Source organism: Vulpes vulpes, chromosome 4 (assembly GCF_048418805.1).
Source record: "Vulpes vulpes isolate BD-2025 chromosome 4, VulVul3, whole genome shotgun sequence".
Classification (NCBI taxonomy): domain Eukaryota; kingdom Metazoa; phylum Chordata; class Mammalia; order Carnivora; family Canidae; genus Vulpes; species Vulpes vulpes.
In genome coordinates, this window is record NC_132783.1 from 110,132,683 (window position 1) to 110,149,814 (window position 17,132).

The 17,132-nt window shown below is 47.0% G+C and overlaps 1 protein-coding gene across 8 annotated transcripts in view; it reads left to right on the top strand.

The window, feature by feature from the left end:
• The first annotated feature begins 4,995 nt into the window (after nt 1-4,995).
• The window catches only part of EBF1 (EBF transcription factor 1), a 384,911-nt gene continuing 372,774 nt past the window's right edge, over nt 4,996-17,132 (top strand). For 5 of the 8 annotated variants that reach the window (XM_072756733.1, XM_026007789.2, XM_072756736.1 and 2 more), the window contains exons 1-4: nt 5,016-5,461; nt 7,612-7,768; nt 8,311-8,374; nt 9,026-9,081. In XM_072756733.1, the coding sequence (XP_072612834.1) occupies nt 5,328-5,461; nt 7,612-7,768; nt 8,311-8,374; nt 9,026-9,081 (411 nt within the window). In that variant the 5' untranslated portion in view covers nt 5,016-5,327. Of the gene's footprint in view, nt 5,462-7,611; nt 7,769-8,310; nt 8,375-9,025; nt 9,082-17,132 lie in introns of all 8 variants that reach the window. The other 3 variants (XM_026007793.2, XM_072756737.1, XM_072756735.1) reach the window with 2 other exon arrangements.

The window sequence follows — 17,132 nt, forward strand, 5'->3', positions numbered from 1 at the left end:
GGATCCGGGAAAGATTTGTTCGAGCTTCTCGCCCCAAACCCTTGTCCTAGCCGTCCGTGGGTGTCTTTGTTCCTCTCTAGGCTCAGTTTCCCTGTCTGCACTCGTGGGGAGACGCGGGCTCCCGGACACTGGAGCTGTCCGTCTGGCTGGGCTAGCAAGCCCGCCGCCTCTGCAGCACTGGGGGGTCTGTAAGAGGAATCGGGGTCCGCGGGAATGCCCCCTTGCCCTCTGCGGCTCGCCGGCGAAGGCTGGGGGCCTGGAGGCAGGACGGACGGATGGCCGGTGGCACCGCGGCCTGCTGCTCTCGGCCGCTCTCCCGGGGCCGCAGGGGAAGGTCTCCGAGGGTAGCGGCAGGCTCCGCGCGCGGGTGGCGGGGCCACTCCGGTCGGCCTCCGGCTGCGCCTCGGGAGCCCTGCAGGCTGCGCCCCGCTCAGCTCCTCCATTTCCCGGGGACCCGCGGCGCCACCACCCCGCGCCTGCCCTCGGGCCGCCCGCGCTTTGGCCCCTGCCCACCCCGGCGGCCGCGACCCCAGGCCGCCAGCCCACGCCTTCAGGGCGGCCGCACGCGGTGGAACTGCAGCCTCTGGCCTCCATCGCCCCATCTTTCCCTTCCCCTTCTCCCCAGCCCCGAAGGAGGGGTCTTGTCTTCGGTCTCACTCTAAGCCGACTCTGATTAGCCGCCGGGGAAGGGGGGCATTTCCCGGGGCAGGCGGCCCTTCTGGGGGCGCGTCTTCGTAAGGAAAACAGACGGAGGGGATGTTCTAAGCGACAGGTCCCGAGTCCGGCCTCCTGGGGGCGGACGAGCCGAGAAGATTCCCTCTTTCCCCGGGACGTCCCGCTAGTTCTAGTTCGGTGCTATTTATCTCCTTTCTACTCTGTTTTTTTTGGGGGGTGGGGGTGGGGGTGGGGGGGAGGGGGGACGGGGACGCGTGTGTTCCCACCTGCACCTCCGGGAAGTTACTGGAGCAACTGATGCCCTCCGGGAAACGGAATGCTTTCCCCAGACTTCTGAGGCTTGGGACAGCCAAGAGTGAGAAGCTTCCAAAGTTCGAGGTGGAGGAGGGGTCTTGCCACCGGGTCTGAGCTTCCTCCTGCGCGGGGAGACCCTGAGGCCTGCGGAGCCTGCCTACTGTTTGGCGCAATGGAGACGGAGGGAGTGGGCGCCAGCCCTCCCTTCGGAAGAAACCCTGAGAAGCTCAGCGGGACGCTTAACTCCAGAGGAAATATCAAGCCTTTCCAATCGCTTCCTCCACATAAAAATGCATCTTGCTGTACATTTTTCTTATGCACTGGTTCCCCCCACCCCCATCACTTTTTTCCCTCCCTAATTCTGCAGATCTGGACAAGGCCTGGAAATCTGCATTCCCCTCATCAGATTAGGCTGATGAGCAGGATTTGGGGATTACTGTTATAAACCACTCTCAAGTCATAGCGCAGGTATTCTGTAAAGGCTGGCCAGTGCTAGAGTACAGTATTTTGCTTTACAGGAGAAGTGATGATGAAAAAGTGAAAAGATGAAGTCGGTCTCAGTGTAACTTCACACTACTCCTCCACACACCTGCTTGGCCTTCTGGAGGTGATGCTAACCTCACATGAGGGAAGATGAACAAGTGTTTAGGCACTTTTTCAAAGTTTAAAGTTGCAATTGCTATTCAAAATTCACCAGCAGAAATCCACAAAAACTTGCTACTCTGCTGGCCGGGGTGTTGTTCCCAGTTTTCTATCACCCTCTCAGTCGTTTCTAGCTTCTTGTTAGCTTCCTACCTACTTAAACATCTATTACTGGGTGAGAAAGCCAGGTTCAAAGCACTAGGACACCCAGAAGAAAAGCTCTGAATACACTCTGGCTGATTAAATGACAGTTGCTCACTATCCCAGGTTGAGGTATCTGCTGCTTCTACACGGCCAAAAGGAATCAGTGTGATCAGAATATTCCTGCCCTCTTTTGTCTTCCCTCCTTCTAGGGCCTGGGAGATGTGGAGATTGCTGCCCTCTTATTTAGTTTCTGGAGGTTACCTACATGGGGGGCAGGAATCAGGCTGCTGAAGTCTTCTTTCTCCGGGCCAATTTCTCTTTTGGAACAGGCCCCTCAACAAACACATCACTTGCAGAGTGCTCCTTAATTCTGTCCGCCCCCCCCCCCCCTAGAAATCCATCTATTGTATGCTTCACACTGATCTTGGTCCTCGCAGTGGCTGTGTCTCTCCTTTCTCTGGCACCTTTGCTGCTCCCCTTTGGCAGTGATCTGATCCCCACCATAGTGTGTGTTGCCCATCACTGGGGTATGTAGTCGCCAGACTCAACTTGGAGTCCTGAATATAGATCACTGGCAGGTAAAATGGAGGCTCAGGCAGTTAAGGAGAGGGAGGCTTGAGTCTTTTGCTGTGGCTATCTGGGGCTCATTGATGGAAGGGTAGCCTCTGCTTCCTGGTTCCCCTTTCCTGAAGGATCCCCTCAGAGAAGGCAGGGGATGGTCCAGGTAGGGGGAAGGATTGGCTCTGGGGACTCTGGGCCTTGGGGGTTAAGCTTGGATCTTTGGAAGTTTTCAGCAGGCCCAGTTTCAATTATGCATTTAAAATCTATAGAGATGGAGAAGGTCCAACTCCCCCTTTCTCCTCCCCACAAACCTATAATCCTTCCAATCTCACCACCAAGGTGAGATAACCATCCTGAACACGTGCTGTGTGCCAGGAACTCTGGTAGACGCTATGGGGATCCTGATAGTTGCAGACAGATCTCTTCAGGAGTGTCTTGGTGGAGATCAAATGAATTATTAATTATTACCAGGGACACAGTACCCAGTACATTAGCGATCCAAATTAAATGGTATGAGAGCTGGGCAGGCTTTATGCACAAAGATAAAGTAGTGTTTAAGCACAGTGGCCATGTACTCGCAAGCCTGAAATAGTCTTTTTTTCCTGGTACAGGAATCAGGAAGTGGTTCTCACTTTCCTGCTCTGCCAAGAGCACAAAGTGAAATTCTTGCCTGTCTCCATCCATTCAACTTGGGCATGTGCACTGTTCCGTCACTGACCCCATGAGCTTCCTAAATCAAAGGGCCAAGGAAGGCCAGCAGAAAGGGGACCTGGATTTCTGGCAGAGAATTTCCCCCAAGGAGTCCTTAGCAGATTTGGCTGCAGTCAGGGAGTTCCTTTGAGGGCAATGAAACAGAAGTTCACCATGTGCTTATTAGAGGTTACAACCTGCTAAAAAATGATGGGGCACATTACCCAGAAACTTCTAGCTATTTTGTTTGCTAGCCACAAGCATATATACAGAAAGGTCTGAGGTAGGAGATTATTTGTCCCTCCTTCTCTCCTATCCCCACTCCCCACCTTCTTAACTCAATCCCTTGCTTTCTGGACAACTGGCAGGAGCAGAAGTTGGGGAGGGGTGTTCAAGTCCCCCATTTTAACACAAAGAATGAGGAACAGAGAAATCCTACAACAAATAACCAACTAATCAGAGACGTTGTTGCTTTGGTAGTTATTCAAAAGAAAAAAAAAACCATTTTGGGGTAGGGGGGAGGGGTTGGGAGTTGAATCTGAATAAATTTTAAGACGCCTCCTGCTACAACTCCAGTGTGACAGCATTCAGTCCACCGTTTACACATCCCGCAGATTACTCGAGATAAGTGAGCTTGTTGAGGATAATGCCTAATACCGCGGGCTCGAGGCTAGCGTCTGAGCGAGAACCGTTTCCGAAGCCAAGCTACGGGCAGAGTCGGGGGTCCCCCTACTCTCTGGGGGGACCCACAGAGCCTCGCTTGCCGGGGCCCAGGGTCCACCCACCTCTCCCGGCGTGGAGACAAGCGCCCTCCGCGATCTCCCGCCCCGACATCGAGCACCCATTTTTCCACCCCACCACCCCCTCCTCAAAGCGAAGAGGTGGGCACCTGGGACGCGCGTCCTGCTTTTTCTGCCCGAGCTCTCCCGTCTCCTCCACTTTTGCCCCCGACGTCCCAGACCAGCGGAGCAGGACGCAGCCTCAGCCCTGGGAGGGCGCAGCCAGTGCACCGCGAGCGCGCTCAGGGCGTGGCGAGGATGCTACTCGGACCGCAACGACCAGGATGCAGACCCCAGCTCAAATCCCTGAGAAAAATATCGCCCTTCCCTTGCGTCTGTTTCCCCTCTCCAGCCCGGCTCTGCCCGACTCAGCCCAGCTCTTCCCCAGCACAGACGCCGGCGCTCGGCGATGCTCCGCGCGCCACTTTGCGAGGAACTTTGGCGAGCTCCCCCGCGCCACCCGGAGAGGGATGGTAATGAGGGAGCGTGGCCCGGCGCCGCGAGCCAGCCGGCTCCTGGAGCCCCGATTGGCTGCAGCGAGGCGGAAGGATGACGTTATGCAAATGAAGGGGCAGGCCTGCGAGGCGCGAGCCCCGCCTCCTCCCTTTGGGGTTAGTGTGCCTGTGTTTAGCTCTGGGGAGAGTCAAACTGGATTCCATAGGGAAAGCCTGCAAATCACTTCTATTTTAGCAAGGAGAAAACAGAATCTCCATCCAGCAGGGTCCACCCCTCTCTCTTTTTCCCCTCTCCTCTCTCTTTCTCTCTCTCTCTCTGTCCTTCCCCCCCCTTCCTCTTTCCCTCTCTCTCCCCCCTTCCCCCCACCCCACTCTCCCTCTCTGGTGTATCTGTCTACGGCAACCAGCGTCCTCCTCATCTATACGCACTGAAAGGAAAGAAACATCTTTGGTTGGGAGAGAAGGAGGAAAAAAAAAAAGAGAGAGAGGAAAAAACTTGCCTGGTTGTGGAAAATGACACTTGAAGTAGCAAAGCCGGCAGCGCGAGTTGAGTCTATTGTTTCTTAAATTGCCATCAGGGCTTTTTTTTTTTCTTCCTGCTTCTTCAAGTGAAGGGTACCTCTACAAAAGGAAACTCCAGCCCCTCCTGTCCTCCACCGGCCTGTGATCATTACAAAAAAAAAAAAAAAAAAAAAAAAAAAAAAAAAAAAGAAAAAAAAAAAAGAAAAAAAAAAAAAGAAAAAAAAAAAGCACCCAAACCAAAAATTAACCAACCAAACAACCCCCAACAGCCAAGCATACATCTCTATTTTTTTATTTTGGTCTTTTCGTTGGATTTTCCCTTCTTTTTTTTTTTTTTTTCTCTCCTTTTTTTTTTTTTCAGGTTGTCGCTCAGTTTTGAGTGAAGGTTTACATTTTTAAAAAATTTGCTTTCCAGCCCGCCTTGATCTTCTAGAGCGAGTTCATCGTCTCAAAAAAAAAAAAAAAAAAATCTCTGGCTGGCGTTTTTCTTTCCTTTTTTTTTTTTTTTTTTTTTTTTCAATATTTTCAAGGGGGAGGAGATTTTCCACAAGAAAAGGTTGTTTTCATGTTTGGGATTCAGGAAAGCATCCAACGGAGTGGAAGCAGCATGAAGGAAGAGCCGCTGGGCAGCGGCATGAACGCGGTGCGGACGTGGATGCAGGGCGCCGGGGTGCTGGACGCCAACACGGCGGCGCAGAGGTGGGTACCGCTCGGGGACCGCGGCCGGGGAGGCGAGCCGCAAGCAGAAGAGCCGGGAAGCGGCGGCGGCGGCCGCTGCGGGGCCGGGCCGCGCTCGGGAGTCCGCCGCTGCGCTCGGCTCGCCTCCGGGGCTCCGCGCTCCCCGGCCGCGCTGCCTCGGTCGCCTGCGGCCGGAGAGCCGCGAGCTGCCTGCGAGGAGTCCACGCTTTGCCGGCACTTTCTCCTGCTTCGCCTGTGACTGTTTTCATTTCGTTTTAAGCCAGAAGAGGCGTCTCACCAGCACGATGTTGGATATCTGTGTTTTTATGTGATTGCTCTTTCTTTCCTGGCTGGCTGTCTTCGCTTTCTTTTTCTTACTTTCTTTCCTCCTTTTCTTTTTTCTTTCTTTTTTCTCTTTTCTACCTTTTTTCTTTCCTTTCCTTCCTTGTTTTCTTTTTCTTCCCTCCTTTCTAAACTTTTTTCCTTCTCTTCTTCTTTCTTTTCCCCCTTTCCTTTCCTTCTTTCCTTCCTTCCTCCTTCCATCCTACCTTTCTCCCTTTCTTTCTCCTTTTCTACTGCTTTCCTGTGTCTTTTCCTTTCCGTCCTCTCCTCTCTTCCTTCTTTCCGCCCTCCCTTTCTTCATTCTTTCCTTCCCCTTCTTTCCTCACCCCTCCTTCCTCTCTTCTCCTTTCCTTACCTCTCTTTCTCTCCCCTTTTCTCTCTCCATGTGTCCCCAGAACCTTCTCTTAATTCCTCGGTCTGGTTCTCTGTCCCCCCCTGTCCCCCTCTCGCTAGCTTTCAGTTTTTCTCGGTCCACCGGTAGAACAGCAACTCCCAACTTTAATTCTGACATCCCCTAAGAGTCTTCTCCACCCTCTGTCACCGGTCCCTTCCAGCCCCTCTCCCACTCTCAGTTCCTGAGATGCTAGACTGTGTGGCCTGGAGGCACTGCCCTTGGAGATTGACGTGGGGGAACTTTTCTGGGCACTCTTATCACCCTTTCCGGGGACTCCTGGTCCCAAGTGAGAAATGGTCTTTTTTTTTTTTTCCCCCAGACCACCAGCTGGGCTTGGGGGAGTAGGAGATCTGGCGGCCCCTGGCCCTTTCGGACTCGGAGAGGGCGGAAGGGGAAAAAGGAAGATGACTAATTACCTCATCCTCATCTTCTCCGGGCAGGGGACAAGTGTCTGCAACCCTGTTCCCATCCCCGCTGAGTACACGGATGGGGGTGGTTAGTAGTGAGAGTGAGTTGGGTAACTGGCCTGGGAGCGAAAGAGTGCGTGTGTGCGTGTGTGTGTGTGTGTGTGTGTGTGTGTGTGTGAGCGCGCCCTTGTGTTGAGCAGGTCGGGTTGTCAGTGGCCTCCCGGCGCCCCTGGCACCCGAGCCTCCAGGTCCCCCACGGGCGCGCTCAGTTGGCACCCCTGGTCCACAGGGTTTCTGGAATGAGTGTGTGGATTTCTGTGGAACAGCGAAACTTTGTCAGGATAGGTCTTTTAAAAACACCCCCAGCTCCCGGTTCCACAGCGACCACCCCTGACAGCTCTGAGCCCCCCCCCCCCCAGATCCTTTTCCTCACTTGCTTTATTCGGGGAGGGGGCATGCGGTTTCCCGAGGCCGGGCGCCCGCGCTTGGCGGGGGCACATGAGGTTTCCTGGAGGCTGGCTGCGGCGTCAAGAAGCTGAGCCTGTTCCCCATCCATCCTCACCTGCCCTCGAAGCTGAGGCGGGAGGCTCGTGGGGGTGGCGGGGACCGATTCCCCTGCTCCCCTCCTTCCAGGTTGTAAAGGACCGGCTGTATTCCGCGAACGCGGGTTCACCGCATCCACCTCCATCCACCTTTCTGCCTTCCCACGCAGCGCGCGTCAAGTCGGAGTAAACGCTTGCAGGGTTTTATCTCCTGCGCAAAACCCAAACAAAACTTTCGCGGCTCTTCCGCGAGTTGGGGGGGGGGGGGGGCGCGCCCTGTGCTCGGCGGGAGGATTGGACACGCGGGAGCACGCATGTCCGCGGCCCGGTGGGCCCGGGGCGCCGGAGGGGGCGTGTAGGGCGCCCACTGGGTGCTCTGGGGGTAGAGGAGGTTGGTGTTTGACGGGCCTCCCGCGTGTGAGGGGTGACAAAGGGTCGCGCGTCGGTGTCCCGCTTAGCCGTCTAACTCTGCGTCTTTGGCCGCAGCGGGGTGGGTCTGGCCCGGGCTCACTTTGAGAAGCAGCCGCCTTCCAATCTGCGGAAATCCAACTTCTTCCACTTCGTCCTGGCCCTCTACGACAGACAGGGCCAGCCCGTGGAGATCGAGAGGACAGCCTTTGTGGGGTTCGTGGAGAAGGAAAAAGTAAGTGGGCGCAGCGCCGCTGCCCCTCGCCCCCCGCCGGGGAGCAGGCCCAGCCGCTTCGGGAGGCGCGCTCCTCGGCGAGGGCAAAGCATCCCTAACACACTCCTGAGCGGGGTCCCCCAAGCCACTTCCCGTCCTGGGCGAACCCGGGCTCCTCGTCCGTGAGGTTCTGCTCCCAAAAAAGTTCGCGTGGAGCCCCAGAGCTGGAGAGAGGCGAGCCCGGCTTCGCACTCCAGAGTCAAGGGCGCCCGGGATGAACCCGCCCTCAACCGCGCCACCACGCGCGGCTCCTGCCTCTGCTGGCCCAGGCCCGAGCCCCCAGGCCCCACGGAATTTTCTGGAAGGGAAGAGGGAGCAGTAAGGGTCGGGAGGGCGGCAGAGGGATCACAGGTGGCCGCAATTTCTGCTGCTCCCGGGCCTGTCCGGCTCCCCGGCTGGGGGTCCGGTCCTTGGGAAAGTTGCCTCGAAGTCGGTCCACACTCGCTCACGCCGCCCTCTTTCCTGCGTCTCTTGTTGTGTCTTTGCGTCCTGCTGCAACCCAGGAAGCCAACAGCGAAAAGACCAATAACGGGATTCACTACCGGCTCCAGCTCCTCTACAGCAATGGTGAGGCTCGGGTCGGGTCCGCGCCGGCACCCTGGGGCCCTGGGCCCTGGGTGAGGGCAGGGTGCGCGGGAAGATCCAAGCGGACCAGAGCCCCGAGCGCGCGCAGGCGTCCACGGTCCTCGGGGTCACCGGGCCTCTCCTAAGTTTCGCCTAAGGAGGTTTCACCCGAGGAGGCCCCGAGGAGCCGGAAGGCGGCCGTAGCGGGCTCGCGCATACCTGGGGCCAGGTGTGCAGGCCTGGCCCTCGCAGGGGCCGTTTCTTTCCTCCTCCCATTCCTAAGGCCTGTTTCCTTGGCTTAGCCCCGACTCCAGGCCTTGAGTCCTTTGGGCTGGGCTGGGCTGGGCTGGGGTGGGGGGCTCGGGGCCTTGGTGGCTCCCGGAGAGCGCGCAGAGGGGCTCCCACGGAGAGAGGGGAGGGCAGCCAGGTGGGGGTCCTGCCACATTCTCAGCTGCCGCGCTTGGGGACTGGCCCCTCTCTGGACACTGGGGAACGTGGGGGTGGTGGTGTCCTGCCGGTGCTTCTCCGGGACAGTAGGCGTTGCATAAGCCTTAAAGCCCCATTCTTTGTTTTTTGTTTGTTTGTTTCTTTTCCGGCAGATCCCCTCTCACTTAATTTTCTTTCGTTCCCCTTTCCCCTTCCCCTCTTCCCCAGGGATAAGGACGGAGCAAGATTTCTACGTGCGCCTCATCGACTCCATGACAAAACAAGTAAGTTTCTTAATTTCGCGCCGTGGGGTGACTCTAGGGCCTCGAAATTTGGGGAAGTCAAGAAGCTGGCTACTCTTTAGCGCGGGGTCTGGGACTTGAACTCCCGACGCCAGGGCGGACCTCAGACCCCGTTGCTCAGCGCAGCCTTCCAGGTGCGGATACACACACTAGCGTCCACCGCGTGGGGAAGATGGCTCGACGGCTCCTTCCCACCAAGGGAGACTCAGGCCTTGTGCTTTAAGACTACAGGGTCCTGAGTGGGGAGAGTAAGTGCTGAACTTCCTTTGACCCGCCGAGAAGCCCCAGGGGGCGCAAAAGGTGCCCGGGGGGCCTTGGTGTAGAGTGGGCTGAGCCTGTGAAACCCGAACCCCCTCCGGGCCTCTCCTGGGAGATACAGTGCAGGGAAGGGTGTGGGGGGCCTAGGGAGCTTACTCAGGAGTGGTGAGATGAGCTGAGAGCGCAGATGACCCACTCCACAGATTTTTTTTTTTAAAGGAGGAGGTGGTGGTGGTGGTGCTGTTGGAAGAGGGAGCGGCAATTGTTAGAGAGGATATTTTGCAAAAATCCTCCTGCTTTTGCCTCCAAGTTTGGCAAGAAGCCAGGCAGCATGAGTGAGCTTGTGGTCTTAAAGGTACATAGACGGCATTTTCTTAAACTCTCCAACACTCGGGTGTCAAGCAGTATACATTAAGGTTGAGTTATGGTTTAAAAGATACAATTATGAGCCGAGTCAGAAAAGAGGCCTGACGTTTTAATGAGGCACAGGAGCCTTTTTTTTTTTTTTTTTTGATTTTAAGAAAAAGTTTAGTTTCAGAATTAAGTAGCTGGTTAGGTAGTTGGAGGACTTAGGCACAAAAAAGAACCCAGCTTTATTGGGTGGAGGAAAGAAGTTAGAACAAAGAGAAAAGTTATCCATTGTGTACTAAAGAGGAATAAAACTTATTTGCTTGATTGCAATTTTAAAATATTCCCTTTAAAATAAGGATAAAATAAGGGTATCCCTTCTTTCACAGACACCGACTTGGAAGTTTTCAAATTATGGTACATATGCATATTTAAAAATTATTTTTAGATAAGCGCGGCTTAAATATGTTGTACAAAATACACATTCATAAGCTGCTGGAAGTTTTAAAATCTACTCAGCAAGAACCTTTCAATAATAGCTAATTTTGATTGTTAGGTCTCATATTTCATTGTGAACCAAGTAGAAAACATGAGGGTGGGAAATGTAGTTTTAAAAATAATAAATAAATACCTATTGAAATCTATTTCAAGTTATGTCCTTAAAATATTTGATTTTCTTGAAGATTTATTTCTTGGTTGATTGGTCAGAGTAAATTCTACATTTATACTTTTAGTCTTGGTCTTATTTTCTTTACTTATTTTGATTATTACATAGGATAATTCTCTTTCATTTGGACACATTGGATTTTGTTAAAAAAATTTTTTTTCCCTGCCAAGCAGAAATACAAAAGCCTGATTTCAGTAACTTTTTTTCTTTTTCTTTTCTTTTTTTTTTTACTGTATGAAAACAAAAATGTCTTAAGTGGAGTTTTGTTTTAAAAAATTGTCTTTGATACCCTAGATATCTTTTCCTGCCATTTTCATCAGAGGAAAGAAAACAGGGGAGGAGGAGGAGGGAGAAAGTATGAACTCAAATACATATTCCATATGCATTTATTGGAAATTACTTTTTAAAAGATAAAAAAATCCCCACAAATCAGTGTGAAAGGCTTGTCTACTTGTGCAACATTGGTCACTTAAATATGAAATCATAGGCAGCACTATGAAACAAACAATTGTAAGGAGTGCAAAACTAGGACACGTTTGAAGTGATTAACTGCCTTCAAAACTTTTAGACCCCTTAAACAACAAATGCCACCAAGAACTGATTTTTCCCATTATGAAATGAACTGACTTTACACAGTCTCATATGGTGGAGGAATTATCTTGATTTTTATAAAGCAATACATCAAATATCATTTTACTAACGAAGTCATTGAGCTTAAGGAAAAATGACAGCATAGGGCATTCTTTGACTGCCTGGTATTATAAATTCTATCAATTGGAGGTGGGGGCCTAGAACAAGATTTAGTTTATTTTTAATAATAACAGGTATGAGAAAGTCATTTGCCATAATATGACATCTCAGTAAAAGTTACAATTATAAATGTATGCAATTGTGTATTTTGATGGGGAGGGACCTGAAAAAGGTTTAAATGGTTATCTGAATTTGTTCTAAAAATATCAAAAGAAAGGGATTTCTTTTCTGAGGCATACCTGTTTGCTTTCATAATAACGGTCTAATGCCTTCTGTGTAGGTTTCACTTTGAAAGGCAATCCCTGCCCATTATCTGTTTGTTGATTATGTGCTGTAAGAGTTTGGGAAGTAGGTTAGCTTCTTGTATACACCGTTAATATAATAGTCTTAAAAAAGCAGATCAGTGTGAAGAAGCATAACTTTTCCTGGCTTTGACATAATTATTATATTTTAGTCTTAATGAGTAAAACAGCAGATTCTCATCTAGCTTGAAATTACTGTGATTTAAATTTTTAAAAATTTCATATTTTCATTAAGTATGCAGTGGCCCCTTGAATCTTGAATCAGAAGTAAGGCTTGACATTAGCTGACTGATTAAATAGTTAAAATTTTGTTTCCCCTGTGAAATTCTTCCAGATAGACTCAGGATTTTGATATTTAGAGTACAAAATAGGATAATTTGAGTGAAGTTATCATAAAATTTTGGAGGGAATACCTAGCCAAAGTTCAAGTGTCTTCTCTTAGCTGCTTGTTTGTAACATTTTTCATATCAGAGATGCAGCTTTATGTGTGTGATGTCTTATCTTGGACTCAGAAGTTGGGGTTAAAACTCAAAGAGAATCTTTGGCAAGCAAAATCCAAAACTATCTGTGCACTCAATATTTTTATAGAATGTTCCTGAACTTGAGTGGAGTTAGCAGCATTGAAATCAAACAGAAATGTACTCAATCAACCAAGATGTATTGGCATGACACAGTATTTCACACCTTTTCAAAGTGTCTCATTACACTACCTTGGGTAATGACTCTTAATTTTGGACTCAAGCAGGAAAGATGAAGTTTTATTATAAGTGAATGTATAAGGATCCGAGCACCCTTATCCCAATGCCTCTCTCATAAAACACAAAGGATGTGACGATATTTAAAAAATTCATCCACCAACTAGAAAATGAGAGGCTTGCTTTTGGGAAGGGTTGTTCAAAACCAAGTTTAGCCGGACTAAAAATAGGTTGTTTTTGTGTCATTGCTGTTTTTGGTATTCCATTAGTGAGCATGCAAAAAGGCCTGTAGGATCCAGAAGTTTATGGTTGTTGCATTCAGAAACAATATCTACTGCAGAAGCTCAAATGAACCCAGTGGGGAGAGGTCTGATGTTTAATGTGTCTCATTTCAGACTTTCATGTAGTATTTGAAATATGATTACGTTCTGTGATTGCTTAGGTGGGTTAACATTAAATAATTAAAAAAAAAAAGCCTTTAACTTATCTTCTCTCCTACCATCTTGCTTTTAAAAAAGTGACTTTTCTTATAATTTAGAGAAAGAGTACTAAGTTCCATAAAGTTATCAAAAACAAAGTATTCCTGCCCACAGACAGAAGCTCTTTTTTTGGAAAGGGAAAAATAACAGTCACAAAATCCTTGTCGAGTATGGGCTTGAAGGTAGATGATGTGGTAAGGGGACCCTAAAAAGTGGAAAGCATAGTGGGAAGTCCAAAGTACGATGATCAGAAATACTGTCCTATTTCTCTTACAAGCTAATCTTCTTTATGTATTTGTTTTGTTGTTCCCGGTACTTTAAGTTATTGATGCAAGCACATTTCTTCCTATTGATTGTTTCATTATATCCTGCCACAGCTACGTAGATTTGATTAACAACCCTTTCAGTTCATGGTTCTTCATTGGTAGATAAACACATTTTTAGTATATCAATAAGTTCCAAAGGAATTCAAGAGGCCAGCCGGGAGATTCTTTCCTACATTTGGAAAAACCTACAAACAGAAAAAGACAGGGCAGGTTTAGAGTCAGGAGCCACCTTGTAGCAGCTTTCTCTCTCCTTTGGTAACATGTCAAAAATGCAGGTGATTTAAATTTCCTTGCACATAGAGGAATGAAGAAGTTTGGAATTTTTATGCATGATCAGGACCTGTGTTTGGGAAAATGTAAACTCATCACAGTGGAAAATGTGTTGTTTGGAGTCTGGGGGTGAAAACAAAGCTGATGGTTTTGGAGAGATTGCCGGAGCCAGATGGCCTAGTACTTCCCCAGTCTGGCGGCCCAACTGCTCCCTCCTGGATAATATACAGCCATTTGTTCGGGGATATTTACGCTAGAGCTGTTTCCATGTGAATGTTTGAACAGCATTAAAAACGAACATATTAGTAGTGATGCATTTATCGAACTCAGATGACTACACCAATAGTCTGTTCTTACGTCTTTCCTTATAATGCTGAGAGGAGTGAAGGAGTGTTTGGATGTGGGTGAATTGTTTATATAGTTGTTGAGCAAGAATGATTTGATCTCAGAGTAATTAAAATATGTAAGCATTTGGAATAAAACTAATGGAAATAATGATAACACCTACCTTGAAGCTCTTTTGTGACAATTAAATGAATTCATACATGTGAAGTGCTTAGAATAGTGACTGGCACATATTAAGTGCTTAATAAATTAGCTGCTTTTATTATTTTATTATTATTATTATTATTATTATTATTGTCCCATTGGGTTGACAAAGCCAGCTGTATCTACTAATATAGATGTAAATGTAGTTATCATATGAGTGAAATATCTCTTACTACTGTTAGAAAAAGAAATACCATGTGGGATTGTTAGAGTGATTCAGTTTTTATCTCGGTGCTTGAATAATATCGGGGATTTTATTTCTTTGAGACATTAAAGATGTATTCTAAAGCTAACTGCTTTCGATACACATTCTCTTTTTATTCAGGACTGTGATGTAACTGAACAGCATACTGAATATGATATCATTCCTTTGCAACTTTCCTAATTCAGTTCTGAAAACAGGCCTTCTTAGCTGCTAAGCTGAAATTACATCTTTATAATTTGTTCACCAGTAGCCCAGCTGCTAATTGAAGCAAAATAATTTTTTATTTTATCCCACTATTAATGTTGGATTGCTGTTTGACACAATTGTTTATGAAATGTCAGATTTGTAGTGTTTTCTTTGGCACAGGTTAATTTTTAACTAGGGCTCCTTCACCTACTGGAAATTTCTGGGATCACATAAGCTAGCACTTTTTTTTTCCTTAATGACAAGTAATATAACTTGGTGGTTGAATGCAATGATTAATATTATAGTACATTGATATTGTAGGTGTTCATATTATTTTTTGATTCGTTCCAATTTTTGGTAATTTGCTACCAAAGGCTTGTTGACAGTCTGTATTTAGAGGATATTTTACTTCTGTTTGAAGGAGGTACTTTGTACATTCATGAACTTATTTTTGAAGGTGACAAATTCGGTTTGGCCTTTATTTTGTATGTAGAAAAAGAAGTAACATTTTCAAGGTTACTGCTTTTACTTAAATGGAAAATTAGGAGTTTTTGTTAATTATGAATTACCCATCTCTCTCTTTTCTCTCTTTCTTTCCGTCTTTTTTCTTTCCTTCCCTCCTACCCTCCCTCTCTCTTTCTCCTTCCTCCCTCCCTCCCTTCCTTCATTCCTTCTTTCCTTCTTTCCTTTCTTCCTTCCCTCCTACCTTCCTTCTAATGATGACATGTATCCTATTGTTTGCTTGTAAACCAAAAAAAGGCTTCTCATGAAAACATTTGTTCCTAAAATGCTTTTGGGTTTTGAAGAACTAAAGTCAAAACTATTTTCCTCACCCTCTTTGTTTTGGCATAGAACAAAAAGAGTTAAAACTATTAGAAGAGTAAACAAAGAAAAGGCCTGCTTAATTCTCTGTATTTCCTTTGGCATCCTATTGAAGTGTGATCCTGGTGCGTGTTCACTGTGTATTTTTCGTTTTTTCTGTGTGGTCTTTATCCATAGTAAGTTTCAATTAACTTCTAAGACCCAGTGATATCCTAGAAAATCAGGGATGAATCACACTTTACAAGATGCTATCTAAAACAGTGGCAACTGAGGCAGATTTTCTCCATTGATTGATTTATTCCTTTTCAAAGGCTGAATAGGTGGATTTATAATTGGGAATTTGAAATTAATGGCATTTTAGTCTTTCCCAGTAAAACTTCGGGCACTGCTGTTGCATAAGGGTATGAAAGTTTAACAATTCCCATTTTTTCCTCATTTTTGTTCATTATGAAAAAGTATTCTAAAAAAATCCTCAGTCTGAAAATTAATGAGGTGTTATAAATCCTTGGATATTTTCTTTCTGCTTCTTAGAACAGGACATTAGGGAAAGGGGAAAGAGGGCCAGTATGTCAGGAAACTAAATCTGCTCCACATAGGTCAAGTTTTGACAACTTCATTATCAATTTCACCAGGTTTTTAAAGTTAAGTTGAAGTTAGTGCTGTTTATTCTTTTAGTTTTCTTCCTGCACAAGTATTTCTGTCACCTTCAGGGATTTACTTGCCATTGGCAGAATTAAGGTCAATATCGTTTTCTGCTTGATACTGTATTTTTTATTTCTTAGGTGAAAACCTGCACTTGCTTTGCCATCAGTTCATTTATTTAAATAATATATTTCATATGCTTTTCCTCCCCCTCCTGCCCATGTCTGTAACAGGCCTCTGGTCCTTACTCCTGATAAACACATTGATTTATTTAAACCACTGTTGTCTTTGTCGCTCTCACAACAGACTACCTTCCTCACAGTGAGCAGACACATGATTTACTATGGAGGATGAAAATAAAATAAGCCTTCTTCTTCGTGTTCCATTGTCTGGGCCCTAAACCAGCTGTCTATTAAAATGGTTTCACTTAAAATAGTCAATGCTGTTTATATGCTTCTGTGATCTCCCAGCTGATCCAGTCCCAGCAAGCTTTATTCACACCCCACAGAGACACATATTTAAATTAGTAAGAAAAGCAGAAACTTCTAAGTTGGTATAAGAAGCTCCTTTTCCTTTTAGGCTTAAAGTCTGGGTTTGCTGAACTGTGAACCCATCTTGACTTGTGTACAAAATGTAGATGGTAGAAAGTTGATGTGTGGCTCTCAGTTGTGTGTGTAAGCTGCAGGGAAAGCCTGGTGACATTTTTCAAAAGTCTGTCTTACTAAAGACACTCTGCTTCAGATATACTCAGCAAAACAAATTTATCATATTTTACCATTTTGGATCTCATTAGAATATTGATTTCTTGGCTCATATCTTTTATATGATATTGTATGTGTGTGTGTGTGTGTGTGTGTTAAGAAGGCTTTTCAGTGACAAATATTGCATCAGTGAGGTCAGAGGTAGATCTGCCTGTGACTGAGGTCCACTCTTTAACTAATTCTGTTATACTAATGTTCTAATCTATTGTACTTCCAGGATTTTAGTTCTACTTCATAGGAGAATGAAAAGACTCCCCGTTTCTCTTACTTTTATTTCAGAAATCTTAGAAGTAGCACTTCTTTCCCTGTGTTTATGTGCTAAAAAATATTGCTCTGTTGAGGCATCAAAAAGAGGGATGGCAGAAACTTTATGCTTCCACTTCTCTCTAGAATTCCTAACTATTTCTGAGCAAATCTGAAGTCATGCTTTTATTTTTCTATGCTTGATTTAGAGGATTCTCCATTTTGATTCTGCTGCCAGAAGTGAACTGGCAGCTTGGCATTTAGTAAAGAGTTGCATTACAGAGGTGTTGGGCCTTCAACAAATGATATTCAGTCACTAAAGATAAAAACCTGGGATCCCTGGACATCCATGGGTCATCTACTGTTTAGGGCAGTGGTGAGCATATCTGCACTGTGGCATGCCTTTCATTGAATATCACCATGGATATCACTGGTTTTGGTGGAATCAGCAGCCTCAACAAAAATAATATCATCTAGAAAGAATCAAAGTGAGAAGGCTGATATAACTGAAACACATTCCTCTTAAAAAA